Source organism: Sycon ciliatum, chromosome 13 (genome assembly GCF_964019385.1).
Source record: "Sycon ciliatum chromosome 13, ocSycCili1.1, whole genome shotgun sequence".
In the NCBI taxonomy this organism is placed as follows: Eukaryota; Metazoa; Porifera; class Calcarea; order Leucosolenida; family Sycettidae; genus Sycon; species Sycon ciliatum.
This window is the reverse complement of record NC_088655.1, coordinates 5269761-5285931: the sequence shown is the minus strand read 5'-3', so window position 1 is coordinate 5285931 and position 16171 is coordinate 5269761. Positions and strand designations below refer to the sequence as shown.

The following is a 16171-nucleotide window of genomic DNA, read 5'->3' as shown; positions in this document are numbered from 1 at the left end:
TTCATTCATCTATTTATACCACTCTATCAGTGGTCATCACCACTGAGCATAGTGTGACACAGGCAGGCCATGTAACAAATGTGTCACGAAGTACTAGCTGGACCTCTGCATACATGTACACTGACAGTGCTGTGGTACCCAATGCAGGTACTGGCTCTTCAACTGGGACTAATGAGTAATGGTGAAGTGCAGTCCAGTGATGGTAATGATCATGTAATGGTAACACCGTCAACAGAATGGATGCAACCAATGCCTACAATCAATGGTGCTGTTCAACAGCTGAGCCCCAGTATACAGGCCATAAGTCTGAACAATGGAAATAATGTCTATGGAAATCAAGTGGCACATCAATCGTCAGTGATCAACTTGCTGGAGGGGGTCACAAGGGAAGCTGAGTACAGAGCACTGGCAAGTGAGACCAGACAAGGTGTGAGCAAACCAAAACCACAGATGCCTCAGCAAGCAACAATGCGGCCTCAGACACCACCACGACAACATCTCAACAGGTGGGAGCCTCGACCAACCACAACACATGGCAGAACGTGTGTAGTAACGAACTCCACCAACAGACGGTGTTGGCCAGCATGCAATGACGACAAGCACAACGTTTGGGAGTGTGCAACGTTTAAAGAGATGAGCATCGCACAACGCTCGGTAATAGCGACCAACGAAAGGTTATGTTATGGGTGCCTGAACAAAGGCCACATGGTGACGCAATGTCAATGGCAGATCACGTGCAACAGAGATGGATGCAAGGAAGTACACCATCAAATGCTCCATGCTGATTCAACTAGCACTACCGCCTCAGAACCAGCACAGCCCGTGCCGAAGCACACAACTTGGAAACCCAAGCCAACACCCAGACGTCGTCGGAACAATCCAACAGTTGGCCTCACAGTCACATCGCACGATCCATGTGAAGAGGTGGCAAACTCCATGGAAGGGGAGCAAGATGCTTTCACAGTAGCCCATGCAATCAGTACAGCGATTGGGTTGCGAACTGTGCCAGTAATACTCAAGAATGGAATCAAAGAAATGCAAGTGAATGCCTTGCTTGATGATGGTAGTACTGGTACATTTCTCAACAGCAGCATGGCTTCGGAACTCGGGTGTAATGGTCCTCCAGACATATTGACAATCAACATGCAATCAACATGCTCAATGGTCAGCAATCCTCCTTCCCATCCATGCCAGTGAGGGTATCGATCAAAAGTTTGAATGGCAATGTTGAGGCCACAATAATGGCACAGACAGTGGACAATGTCGTAGGGCAAATGCCTATTGTCGACTGGAACCGCCACACTCACAGATGGAAGCACCTGCAGGGAGTCCAATTCCACATCATCAACCATAAGAAGCCGGTTGATCTTCTGATCGGCCTGGACAACGCACCGTATCACGTGGCAAAAGCAGAAATAATAGGCAACGAAGGAGAACCCATTGCTCGCCTAACAAAGCTTGGATGGACGTGCGTTGGCAATTCGAACCCAGGAACAACACCACGAATGAACACTGGCCAATCCTTCCTGATCAACGGCATCCGAGCATCGAGCAATCCAGACCATGAACTAAACGACTTAGTATGGAGGCTCTGGGAAATCCAAGAGGTGAGCCCTGCCAAGGCCCAACAGCTGGATGACGATAAACGGCAAGCCGTAACATCAGTACAGCAATCAATCAAGTCACCGTGATACAGATGATACAGATGATACAGATGATACAGATGATACAGATGATACTGATGATAAAGATGATACAGATGATACAGATGATACAGATGATACAGATGATACAGATGATACAGATGATACAGATGATACAGATGATACAGATGATACAGATGATACAGATGATACAGATGATACAGATGATACAGATGATACAGATGATACAGATGATACAGATGATACAGATGATACAGATGATACAGATGATACAGATGATACAGATGATACAGATGATACAGATGATACAGATGATACAGATGATACAGATGATACAGATGATACAGATGATACAGATGATACAGATGATACAGATGATACAGATGATACAGATGATACAGATGATACAGATGATACAGATGATACAGATGATACAGATGATACAGATGATACAGATGATACAGATGATACAGATGATACAGATGATACAGATGATACAGATGATACAGATGATACAGATGATACAGATGATACAGATGATACAGATGATACAGATGATACAGATGATACAGATGATACAGATGATACAGATGATACAGATGATACAGATGATACAGATGATACAGATGATACAGATGATACAGATGATACAGATGATACAGATGATACAGATGATACAGATGATACAGATGATACAGATGATACAGATGATACAGATGATACAGATGATACAGATGATACAGATGATACAGGTGATACAGATGATACAGATGATACAGATGATACAGATGATACAGATGATACAGATGATACAGATGATACAGATGATACTGATGATAAAGATGATACAGATGATACAGATGATACAGATGATACAGATGATACAGATGATACAGATGATACAGATGATACAGATGATACAGATGATACAGATGATACAGATGATACAGATGATACAGATGATACAGATGATACAGATGATACAGATGATACAGATGATACAGATGATACAGATGATACAGATGATACAGATGATACAGATGATACAGATGATACAGATGATACAGATGATACAGATGATACAGATGGGAAATACACTGTGGGTGTAACATGGAAATCTGACCCGGCAAAGCTACAGAGCAGCTACAACATGGCCTTAAGCGACTAGGTCCCACCGGGAAACGCTTGCTGAATGTCTGCAACACAGTACAGCAACACAATCAATCGCTACCGAAAACTTGGATGTATCTCAGAAGTAAAACCGGACGACAAGCAAACCGGATGGTATCTGCCGCACTTCCCAATTAAACAAATGGGCCGGGAAGCGACGAAAGTGAGAATTGTATTTGATGCTGCAGCACAAGTCTCAGGAGTATCACTAAACAGTGCCATCAGTCCCGTACCCAAGCTTCAACGCAACTTAACACAGGTACTTCTACGGTTTCGGAAGGAACCTGTGGCAGTGGTCTGTGATATTGCAGGAAGGTGTCTACAGATTGCCATTCCAGAGACGGATCGAGCATATCACCGATTCCTATGGCGAGAACCAGGATCAACACAACCGCTGACGGTATACGAATTCAACTGAGTGGTCTTTGTCAGCACCTCCATTTCTCGCACAGTACGTAACACAAGAGCATGCCAGGCAATGTGCTGATGATCTACCACTGGCTTCCGCAGTAGTTTTGAATTCGAACTACATGGATAATACCATGACTTCAGCCAGTGATTATGATGAAGGCAAGTTACTACACTCCCAACTATCAATATTGTGGTCATCTGCCGGAATGCACCCACGGAAATGGCTCACCAACTCCGTTAACGTCTTGGCTCAAGTTTTCCAAGAAGACAGAGCTTCTCAATTGGAACTTGACTCGGAGCAGTTACCAGCAGTGAAAACGCTTGGAATACTCTGGGAGGCAAAGCAAGATGAGTTCACCTTCAAGGTTTCAGAGGAGCAAGCTATGACCGAACGTCTGTTTCTTCGGAAAATCTCTAAGCTCTTTGACCCACTGGGCTTCCTCACTCCATTTGTGGTGCGAGCCAAAATGCTATTTCAACAGATGTGGCTCGACATGTATGACTGGGATGATCCCCTACCAGCTAATGTAGTTGCAACAGCCCAGCAGTGGTTTCGGGAACTGCCAGCGCTAGCCGCAGTTCGGATTCCGTGGTGCACCCAACAAGCATCATCCAAGTAGGCACTGAGTGCACACACTGAGTACACACACTGAGTACACACACTGAGTACATACACTTTTTGAGAGGACATTCCTTGATGTCCGGGTTTTCAACCCATTTGCCCCCTCAAACCAAAAGTCATCAATCCCGGTAGTGTACCACAAGCACGAAAAGGAAAAGAGAAGAAGTTATGAGAGAAGAGTCGTTGAGGTAGAGCACGGATCATTCATCCCGGTCATGCTCAACACCACAGGTGGTCATGGCAAGGCAGCTGGCAATCTCTACGCTCGGATTGCATCCATGTTGGCCGATAAGAGGTCCGAGCCTTTATCGTCATGGCATACATCCGCACTCAACTGTCTTTTGCGCTGGTCAATGCCGCAGTCACAGTCCTGAGAGGTCATCGGCACAAAGCGTCAAGAATCAACGGCTGCCCTTCGATCACGTTAGCAGTGGCAGAATGCAGCATGTAATGGTCAATCCTTGACTTAGTTTGGTAGTCGTTTTAGTACCTCGACCCCCGTGCTGAGTTTGATATGGTTTCTGGTATCTTGGCCATAGACTACTACGCATACTGCTTCTAGCGGTTTCTTTGCATTTTACTGATTGATTACTAGTACTAAAAAAGGGTTTGCTCCCCACACCGGAGCTCGCGCTATTCGGTGTGGGGAGCAAACCCTTTCTTACAAATCATCGCCGAAGTCGCAACCACTACTTTGATTACTAGTACTGTTTACTGTATTTATTTCACCATGGCTGGTTAAAATCGCCCGCATCACATGCTTATTGGCACTATGTCATTTTGATTGTGAAATAATAATAATAATTTAAAATACACACACTGAGTACATACACTGAGTACATACACTGAGTACATACATTGAGTACATACACTGAGTACACACACTGAGTACATACACTGAGTACACACACTAAGTACACACACTGAGTACATACACTGAGTACATACACTGAGTACACACACTGAGTACATACACTGAGTACACACACTAAGTACACACACTGAGTACATACACTGACTACATACACTGAGTTTTTTTCCCGACTGTCGACACTGCATTTATTCGCACAGCAGAAAAGCAACCAACAGAAAATCACGGAGTCATAGCAAACAAAACAAGATCATCGGATAATAAAAAGTGTGGCTAGACACGGCTACTCCGCAAGAGTCTCAGTCACGCAACTGACAGTCGTTGACTGCCAGCACAACAGGAGTGGCAGCATCCAAACGACTGCGGTAGGGAGAAGCACGGTGACCACGGAGGCTCATGTTGCAGGATCGAACCAAAGCAAAGGAGACAAGAGAGCGGATCCAGGACATGACGGAGGAGTAGAGTTCATGCCACTTCTCCCAAACCATATGGCCAAGACGCTTCAGGAAAGCGTGGGCTACCTTGCCGCACCCACCAGATGCACTGAATACCAGTGGGAGAAAGGAAGCATGCTCCACCTCCCTGACGCGTTCTTCGTAGGCCCTTCTCTTCTGCTGTTCGTGCTTGGCATAGGTGGACGCAGGAGTTGAGGAAGTGTTCGAGCGCGCATGAGGGTTAAAAACCCGAACATCACAGAACGTGCGCTCAAAACGACTTCCCCAGACACCAGATGCCGCCACATCAAGACGAGCACCATCTTCCAAGATGGCAGAGCGATACCGGAGCCTTTCACCCTCCAGGGGCTGCAGAGGAGGTTCTATCTTCACATCCGTTGCCACTTCACGCAGTAGGTCGGCTGTCAGGTCGCGGATCGTGTTATGGCGGAGAGCCGGGTATCCACCAGTTGGGCACGAAAGAGCATGGCTGGTGTTAAATGCCTTGCCACACACACAAGTGGATGGCAGGCGGGGAGGGACCCAGCCGAACCGCAGACAGAGTGCGTCTCTGAAGGCGCCTTTGTGGAGGACAAACCCGAACTGCTTCAGGGGCCGGTAAGTGAGCCAGTTGGACGCTCCTTTCTCGGCCGCCATCCCCAGGGTTCGCTGGGTGGGCGCATCACATGTGGCCAAGAGCTGACTGGCTTGGTTTCGAGCGGCTCTCCTGGTTGCTGCTGCTGCAGTTAGCTTGGCAGCATGGATGGTGGTGGGCACTTCGTCCATGTTGGTATCTTGGTCCAGTATCCGGCTCACGAGGATGTTGGTGACAGCGACAGACATATTGTATTGGTCCGTCAAAGACCTCGGGTCAATGAGACCAAGACCACCTTCTCGACACGGGAGGGACAGTATGGCGCGCTCTTCGTCACCAGGTGCGGGGCGACTGGTTAGAGCAGGGATGAACCGCTGTCGGATGGAGTGCTCCAGCGGGTCTAGCAGTCCGCTGATGCCTGGGACCGTCCGGGCCACAAACGACCACTTGTGGCGGAGGCCATGAATAAAAGCAGCGTATGCCGCTTGTGGCCGAGTGGTGGCGAAGTCAGCCAGTCGTCCAACCTCTAGCGCCCATGTCTCTACCTTCTCTGTGACATATTGCTTGCAGAATTCGGGAGACCCAAGTACCGCACCGAGATGCCGCCAGCCATCCGTGCGAATCTGGACTGCCGTGTCAGCAAACAGGGATTCTGCTTCCTGAAGATGCTCCGGCTTCACAACAAGAACCGACTTGGCATCATTGGGGAAGTACCCATATGCTGGGCCTCGTTGCTTAAGCAGTAACCACCAGTGATGCAGCTTTCGAATGGTGGAAGCGGCAGTGGAGTCGTCTGCATACCACGACTGGAGTGCTCCGCTCTGAGACACTTCCTGGATGAGAGGAACGGTTGCCAGGGCATACATAACCATGGCTAGTGGATCTCCCTGCGTGGTGCCTTCACAAGACAGGAGACATTCACCATCCACAAACAGCCGAGTCGGGCTGCGGTAGCTGTTGATCAGTGCCGGAGCAATGGTGGGGCAGGTGTGCTGGATATTGTGCAGTGAGACAGCACGGTTAAGGGAGTTAAATGCGTTTGACGCATCTGCAAACAGAACGCCTTCCGCCTCGTCTTCCTGAAATGCTGTTTGCATAGCATGTATTGCTGCTTCTATGCCACACTCTTGACCCGCACATAGCTGTAGGCAGCCAGCTGACTTTTGTATTGAAGATGAGGCGCATCGCAGGATGGCTTTCCCGATGATGCGACGGGCCACTTCTCCGATCCCAATCGGTCTGACACCCGGTTGTTTATCTAGTGGTATGAGGCGGCTGGCCAAGAAAGCTTCCAATGCTGTGGGGTCAACATAGGACGAGGCGATGCGGCGGGCACAGCTGGCCAGTGAATCGCAGAGGTCATCAGATGCTCCGTGAAAAGCTGTGCACATTCTGCGCCACGACGCAGCGTCTAGTCCAGAGGGTCCTGCAGCACCTTGTGTGTGGAGGGCTGCCTCGCGTATGGCCTCCCGGGTGATGCTGGAGTAGAGAACTGGATGCGGTGACGGAGGGACATCTCCTGTAATCATCGCCGTCGCATTTGCTGGTGCCGCGGGAGGGTGTTTGCTCTTGCGAATGTCCAGAACTGTCTGGCCATTGATGGTGGTGCCCACGGAGTGTACTCCGCCCTTCTGGTCTTCAGACAACGTGCGGATTGCAGCACTGGTTTTGCCTGTGGTGATGAGGTTGGCAAAGGTACGAGCTTGGTCCTGCGGCTGAGCCTTGCCTTGGAAGGCTGTGGAAGATTGCACTAGAGATTGGATAGTCCGGACTTCTATCATCAGTTCGTTGATGTTGCCTTCCTCCCAGAGTAGCATGCGGCGCTGTAGACAGGTGATGTGCTCCTGTCTGGTTGCAGAGCGGTGCGGACATTGCAGGAGCAGCTGAGTGGCCACTGCAGCTGCTTTCAGAGACTTGCCTTCACCTGCACATTTGTCACCAAACTGTTTGTAGAGTGTTGCAAGGAGCTTCACAAACTTTGATCCGACTGACCCGGAAGGGAGGAAAAGTAGGTTAGGCCTAAAATGCACCACTTCTTCATATACAGCATCTACAATTTGTGCAGACGAGTTTGAATCGTGGGTCCCAACTGTGATGTTGCAATTTGCTTCCAGATATGGGGGGAGCTGGGCTGGATCCGGTGCTTGGGGCTCCTCAGTAACAGATTGGCTTTGTGCTAGGTTGGCCAGCAACTCTGCATCATGCCCTAGGGTGTCGTCATTACTGTCAACTCGATATGTGGCACTGATGCTTGCTGCATGCTGCTGGTCCAGTATGTCCCATGCTAGTTGTTGAGAGCTCGACACAGGCATGGCATGCAGGTCAACCCTATTGACGTCACTGGAGGTGGTGGCAGCTACCTGACCAGGTTGTGAGCATGGTGCCGTTGGTGGTCCTGTGGATGTCGGGTTTCGGCATTCCGTGAGCAGGGCTTCAGTGAGTGCAGCAGCTACCAGCTCTTCCGGGGTGGCTACTGAGGATGACGGTTGGTTGTCGGTGCATGTGCTTGTATCTGTCACTGCTACGGGTACGGGTGACGGTTGGGATGTCGAGGGGCTGTTGTTTCGGCATCTGCTTTTTTTTTCCTGGGAGACAATTCTGACACTCGCGGCCCTCCTTCTTGCATTCACACCGAACGCAGGTGCCAATAGACATCCTTAGCAAAAGTACGATAACGCTAACCTTTACGGTACTCACTCCCAGCCGTGACAAAAGACGTTATCGGATAACGGAAAAACGTTACAGAGCTCAAAATAACGGGCCGACGTTCGTTATGGAAATTCTGCAAAAAAATGCAAAAACTCGCATTGTTTTGTAACTGGCGGGAGATGAAAAGCACGTCGTGCAGATCGAGATGAGATCGAGAGTCGAGATTGCTTCCTCTTGTGACATTTAGCTTTTTTGGGGAGTTTTGCCTTTCAGTTGACAATTTCTGCGTCCTCTGCTTCGTGCCTTTCCCCTCTATCCCATCTGGGAAACAAAGGACCAGTTCCACGGCACTCCTGAGGAAGAAATTCATCGGCCTCTCCCAGACGTGCTGGAGCTGGAGAACCCTTACAGTCTTCGGTGCTGCGTTTAGGAAAGGGTTTCCAAGGACCTGGGAACAGCGAAAACTCATTTTCGCCGTGCTTTTGCTATTCCAGAGTAAAAGACCTCGCCAAGGTATTCTTTCAGAACGAGAGCAAACTAATCCCTGGTTCAAAATTTTGAATTTCCCGCATCTGTTTCCACGAAAATTCATATCGCCATGGTTGTCACGACTACTTCGTCTCAACTATAACGTACTTTGTGCTAAGGGAAAAGTCAGCTTGAACGATCCGAAGTACGGAAAGTTTTGCGTTTACGTTAGCGTTTTTTTAGCTAAGGATATCTATTGCCGTTGCACCGGCAACAAGTGGCACTCTGCATCAGTGGGCTTGCACGAGAGACGCGCTGAGGCCTGAAAATCCACAGAAAACTACAGAGCTCGAAAACATACACTGAGTACATACACTGATTACATACACTGAGTACATACACTGAGTACACACACTGAGTACATACACTGAGTACATACACTGAGTACACACACTGAGTACATACACTGAGTACACACACTGAGTACACACACTGAGTACATACACTGAGTACATACACTGAGTACATACACTGAGTACATACACTGAGTACATACACTTTTTTTTTACGGGGTAACGGCCTCTTTTACGGGCAAAATAAAGTCATGTAGACGTGAAAAAAATTGAGATACCATGAAAGTTAAAATAGAATTTTATTCGAGTACAATACATTGGGAAACTCCAAGAAATTCCACGTAAAACAGACGGAATTCAGTTTTCAATAGCCAATGCCTACCCCAGCACCATCCTGCGTCGACAGGCCTGTCAGGCGCCTTCTAGACCCGCGTAGCCGGAGGTCGACTGCATGGATCACTGCAAATTGGCTGCGAACTCGCACCCAAGCCATGATGATTGAAAATGGCTTGTCCCACTTGAGGGCGAGGCGACCAGCAAGTCGCTTCTGATAGCTGGCGTATTCGCGATGTAGCACCCCATCCGTGGAACAAACCAGTGGTGTGAACGACCCACGGAGGTCCTCGGAGGCCTGACGATACTTCTTTTTCTTCGCGTTAGCAGCGCGGTTGGAAGTAGCTTCCCAGGATGAATGGGAGTAACTGGGTGCGTTGGCATCAATGATGCGATTATCAAAAAACGCCACCCTGTTATCCTCCCACACACCCCGGGCAAGCCAATCTGCCCGAAGAGCAGGCTGCCCCGTCCGATCACCCTCCGGCACCATGATCGGCTCGACGACAACACCACCGAATGCCATATCAGCTAGCTTTGCATCGCTATCACGCAGATCATTGTGGACTCGCTTGATAAGTCCACCTTTCGGGCAGTCAAGGCCGTGCTGGAGAGAGAAAGGCTTCCCGCAACCCTCACATTGCGCTGGCAGGGCAAGCGGCTGCCGACCATAGCGGATAGCAAGTTGATCGCGGAATTCTGTACTCGACAGATCATACCCCTCGCGCTTCAGGGGCAACACCGTAAGCCATCCGGAGGCATTTCCCCGTACGATGCGGGAGAGGGTGCGCTCCTCGAGCTGTGGCAGGTCACTGAGAATTGATTGAAGTACATACACTGAGTACATACACTGAGTACATACACTGAGTACATACACTGAGTACACACACTGAGTACATACACTGACTACATACACTGAGTACACACACTGAGTACACACACTGAGTACATACACTGAGTACATACACTGAGTACACACACTGAGTACACACACTGAGTACACACACTGAGTACATACACTGACTACATACACTGAGTACATACACTGAGTACACACACTGAGTACACACACTGAGTACATACACTGAGTACATACACTGAGTACACACACTGAGTGAACACACTGAGTACATACACTGAGTACATACACTGAGTACACACACTGAGTACACACACTGGGTACACACACTGAGTACACACACTGAGTACACACACTGAGTACATACACTGAGTACACACACTGAGTACACACACTGAGTACTTACACTGAGTACATACACTGAGTACACACACTGAGTTTTTTTTGTTTTTTTTTAGTAGTAGTAAAAGCCTCTTTTACGGGCGAACAAAACACAATTTGCCATGGCGGAGGATTGAAAACAAATCACATAATGATGACGTCGCATGTGATCAGACAGCAAGAGAAGCATAGCATAGTCCGCACAATCACGGGGCAAGGCTCAACGGGACACCCTAGCCTCCACGACAGCCAGGGAGGCACAGCCATCCATTGGAGGCTGCCAAACTCGGCGAGCCCCACGCAGACACATGACACTCGAGCGCAGCAGGGCAGGTGGGCAATTAGCACAGAATACGCCTCCCTCCCACGTAGCGACTGGAGATGTGCAATCCGGCTCACCAGTGCAGCGGCACCCTTGCCGCATCCTCCGGTGGAAGAGAGCACAAAGGGGAGAAAAGTGGATCGCTCCACTTCTCGGACTCTCCAATCATATCGACGCCGTTCCTCTTGCTCATGGTGCCGGTAGCAGCCAGAGAGAGAGGAGGTGCGGTTCGAAGACGCATAAGGGTTGAACACCCGTATATCAATAAAAGTGCGTTCGAACCGACCCCCCCAAACTCCACTGGCCACCACATCCAAACGAGCTTGATCCTCGGTTGATGATGACCGGAGCTGAAACGGCTCCCCAGTCAGGGGTTGGAGATGTGGCTCCACTGCGACGTTGTGGGCGACACCCTTCAATGAGCTTGCCAGTATGTCGCGCACCTCGTTGTGGCGGATCGAGGGGAACCCACCGAAAGGACAGGACAAGGCGTGAGCAGTGGTGAATGCCTTCTCGCAAACACAGGTGGTGGGCAGGCGAGCAGGCGTCCAACCGTAACGGAGGCAGAGGCCATCCCGGAATTCCCCCTTCGACAAAGCGAAGCCGTGGCGAGCGATGGGTCGGCAGGTAAGCCAGCTTGATGCTCCCTTCTCCTCTGCCAGACTGATAGCGAGATCGAGTTCGCTGTGTTCGGTGCGGAACGTATCGGCAGCTATCTTCATTGCCTTTCTGGCCTCAGAGCGAGCCTGACTCTTGGCCCTGCGGACACAGGCAAGAGCATCATCGAGGTGCTCTTCTTGCGCCATGATCTTGTCGTACAGCGCAGTGGTGATTAGCCTGGAGGTGCCGTACTGTGAGCCAAAAGTGGCAGGGTTGGCCACGCCGAGGCCTCCATGCCGGCAGGGGAAAGTGAGCAAAATGCGTTCAGCTTCACTGGGCGCCGTCCGTCCACTAATGGCAGGGATTAGGCGGCGGTGGATGATGTCCTCCAGGGGTGCCAGCTGTTCTGCAGCACCATCGAGAACCCGACACAGGAAGGACCACCGGTGTTGGAGGCTGTTCACCAGTGCAGAGTAAGCTGCTTGAGGCTGTGACCGGGCGAAATCTGTCAGCTTGCACAGCTCCTGCGACCAGGTGGCCACCTTGGAAGCCACAAACTCCTGCACAAACTGATCAGTTCCGATGGCTGATCCAAGGTGACGGCACCCGTCAGTGGTGATAGACACACCCGTGCCGGCGAAGATGGTGTCGGCTGCCTCTAGCTTGTCCCGCTTGACGACGAGGACGGACTTGCTGGGGTTAATGAAATACCCGAACGCCGGCCCATCCCCGACGAGTCGGTCCCACCACTGGCGGAGAGGGTTGAGCCCGCCATCCGCGGACGAGTCATCCGCATACCAGCTCTGGCGTGTTCCTGGGCTTGCCACTCTGCGCACCAGGGGGAGTACCCCCAAAGCGTACATCGGCATAGCAAGAGGATCTCCCTGCGTTGTGCCTTCTCGCGATAGGAGGCACTCCCCGTCCACGAATAGGCGGGCCGGCTGACGGTAGCAGTTTACGATAGCGGATGTGATGGCTGGACAGAGGTGCGCTACGTTGCGCATACATGCTTCTCTGTTAAGGCGATTGAACGCATTGGATGCATCCGCCATAAGCACAGCGTCAACATCTTCTTCATGGAACGTGTCGTGCATGGCGTGAATGGCCGCCTCAATGCCACATTCCTGGCCTCCGCACATCTGCAGTGACCCTGTCGCCTCACGAACAGAGTCCCCCGCCACGCTCAGAATAGCCTTGCCGATGATACGACGGACGGTTTCACCGATGCCTATTGGGCGCACACCCGGTTTCTTATCTAGAGGGATAAGCCGGCATGCCGTGTAGGCTTCCATCGATGCTGGGTTGACGTACTGAGTGGCGATTCGCCGGGCACAGCTGGCGAGAGCATCACATAGGTCGTCTGAAATGTCCCCAAACGCTGTGCTGAGTACACACACTGAGTACACACACTGAGTACACACACTGAGTACACACGCTGAGTACACACACTGAGTACACACACTGAGTACATACACTGAGTACACACACTGAGTACACACACTGAGTACATACACTGAGTACATACACTGAGTACATACACTGAGTACACACACTGAGTACATACACTGAGTACACACACTGAGTACATACACTGAGTACACACACTGAGTACACACACTGAGTACACACACTGAGTACATACACTGAGTACATACACTGAGTACATACACTGAGTACACACACTGAGTACACACACTGAGTACATACACTGAGTACACACACTGAGTACACACACTGAGTACACACACTGAGTACACACACTGAGTACATACACTGAGTACATACACTGACTACATAGGTGCATATCTTCGCCGATGTCTCACAGGATGCCTAAGGAGCAGTAGCATACTGTACTATCGAGTGATGAACAGAGACGAGACAGTGTCATGCCGACCCATAATGTCAAGGAGCAGAGTCGCGCCAACCACCGCCACCAGCATTCCAAGATTGGAGTGGCTCGCCGCAGTAGCTGGTGTAGACCTAGTGAAACCAATCATCAAAGCACTCAGTCACTCCACATCAGTCGTCTTCTGGACCGACAGCCAGGACGTCCTACATTGGATACGTGGAGCAAGTCGAAAACTGAAGACCTTCGTGGGAAATCGTGTTGCGTACATTCAGGAATCCACCCATCCATCACAGTGGCGTTATGTACCCACTGCAGAAAATCCAGCAGATCATTAATTTTGACACGGGGACACTCAGCCAAATTCCTGGCACAACACTCGCAATGGTGGGAAGCACCGAGTTTCCTTCAGCTGATGGAGTCTGAGGGGCCGGCAACAGTTCTACCCGGGAAGAGCAGCACTGCAGTCGACCAAGAGACACGGAAGTCGACCAAATTCGATTCAGCAGCAATACGATGTGTGAAGAAACAGACTGACACTGAAACAGCTAAGCCAGCAGCTAATGCACAAGCCCAGTCAGTTGTGCTAGCAACGCAAAATTCAGCGGAGAACAACAGCAGTGGTTGGCGACTTGATCCCAGTCGTTACTCTAAATGGCTAGTATTGGTCCGACAGGCGGCATGGGTTATTCGTTTTGCGAACAATTGTCGCACTCCAGCAGCAGTGAGAGTTATGACTGGTCAAACAACGGACCCGGGGAAATAGTAGACGCTGAGAAGACAGTCATTAAAAGCTGCTAAAAATGGAAGCATTTCCAGCAGAGTACGAGTTAGTCCGGAAAGGAAAAGCGGTCCCAACAGGCAGCAAGTTGGCGGGTCTCTCCCCATTCCTGGACGAATTGGGCCTACAAAATACGCAATTCCTGTCGTATGATGCTCAACATCCAAAGATCATGGCTCGGAACGGACATGCCATGCAACTTCTAGTCCGACATTATCACGGGAAGGCAGGACAGAGCAGTGGCGTCAAGGAAACCATGACACAACTGCAGGAACGTTTCTGGGTTATAGCAGCAAGAGAGGTGATCCCGGCCACAAAGGTAGAGGCAGCCTGCAATTATTGTAAGCGAAAGAAAGCTAGGCCAGCAAAACAAGTGATGGCACCACTGCCGAAGAGCCGACTGTCAGAACCGTTGGAAGCCTTCGCAAGAACATCTGTTGACTACGCTGGCCCCTTCGAGACAAAGCAAGGTCGTGGTCAGCGTCGGGCTAAGCGGTATCTCTGTCTGTTCACGTGTATGACCAGTCGTGCAGTGCATCTAGAAATGGCTACTTCACTATCAACAGACTGCTTCCTGAACGCATTCGAGCGTTTCTGCAGCAGAAGAGGAGTGCCAACACATGTGCGGTCGGACAATGGTACGAATTTCGTCGGTGCACAGCGGGAACTACAAGAGTTGATCGACCAGTTTGACGAAGAGAAGATCGCTAAGAAAGCAGCCAACAATGGTATCCACTGGTCCTTCCATCCTCCACTTGCACCACATTTTGGAGGTGTTCACGAAGCTATGGTAAAATCGGCAAAACGAGCCCTTCGTGCCGTCCTCCAGAATGCAGATGTGACAGATGAAGAATTCCAGACAGCGTTTGTCGGAGTAGAAGGTTTGCTCAACTCTCGTCCACTCTCGTACGTGTCGTCTGATCCACGTGACGACATCCCACTGACACCAAACCACTTCCTCATAGGCATGGCTGGTGGAAGCTTTGCCCCAGATGTGGATGCGTATGATTTCAGCCCCACTCGTTTGCTTTAGCATTTTATCGCTCTACAGGTACCCTCAGTCTCAGGTACTCTCATTTGTGCAATTGTTAATTTTGCTTCTGAATTGTCCTCCCTTTTGCTTTGCTACCGTCCTCCTCCTTCCTCCACCCTTTTTCTTAATTAACCTCATTATCACATTCGCTTCCATGTAATTGGGCTCGTAGCCCGTGTGTACTTGCGAATTCAAATAAAAACACACATACATACATACTCGTCCATCCTCGGCCATGTGCTGAGGATGAGTGAGCAGTCACCCCCTTGCCTTGCGATGTCCTGCTATTTTCAAGCGGGGTCACGTGGACGAAGGGGCCGTCCCGCGGCTACTCAACCTACCACCATCATGAAGGACCTGACAGGGCACGACATCCATTTGAAGAATGCCAGCGACCTAGAAGGAGCACGAGCATTTGCTGCAGACAAGTCGAAATGGAGATCAGACATTGTTTATGGATGAGTTTTTGTTGACTGGAGACGGAAGCGGACTTGGCTTAATTTCAGTTTATTCCCATTCCACTGTTCTCTGTCCTTTGCACACGTACTGTGGTATTATTATTATTATGCGTGCTGTGGTATTATTGTGCGTGCTGTGGTATTATTATTATGCATACTTGTATTATACATACTCGTCGGTGGCGATACGTGCAGTACCTGATAAAGAACATCTGGCAACGGTGGATGAAGGAACTCGTGCCAGCTCTGAATTCCAGACAGCAGTGGCGGACACAACAGAAGAATACGAAGATTGGCGATGCTGTCGTTGTTGTCGCTTCA

General features: G+C 50.0%; 2 protein-coding genes across 2 annotated transcripts; both read left to right on the top strand.

The window, feature by feature from the left end:
• Positions 1-3376: 3376 nt before the first annotated feature.
• On the top strand, positions 3377-3865 carry LOC135829084 (uncharacterized). Its single transcript, XM_065341488.1, has one exon. It carries the CDS (start codon positions 3377-3379, stop codon positions 3863-3865), a length of 489 nt encoding a protein of 162 aa, XP_065197560.1.
• An 11038-nt stretch (positions 3866-14903) lies between these two features.
• Positions 14904-15392, top strand: LOC135829082 (uncharacterized). Its single transcript, XM_065341487.1, has one exon. It carries the CDS (start codon positions 14904-14906, stop codon positions 15390-15392), a length of 489 nt encoding a protein of 162 aa, XP_065197559.1.
• The last annotated feature ends 779 nt before the right edge of the window (positions 15393-16171 follow it).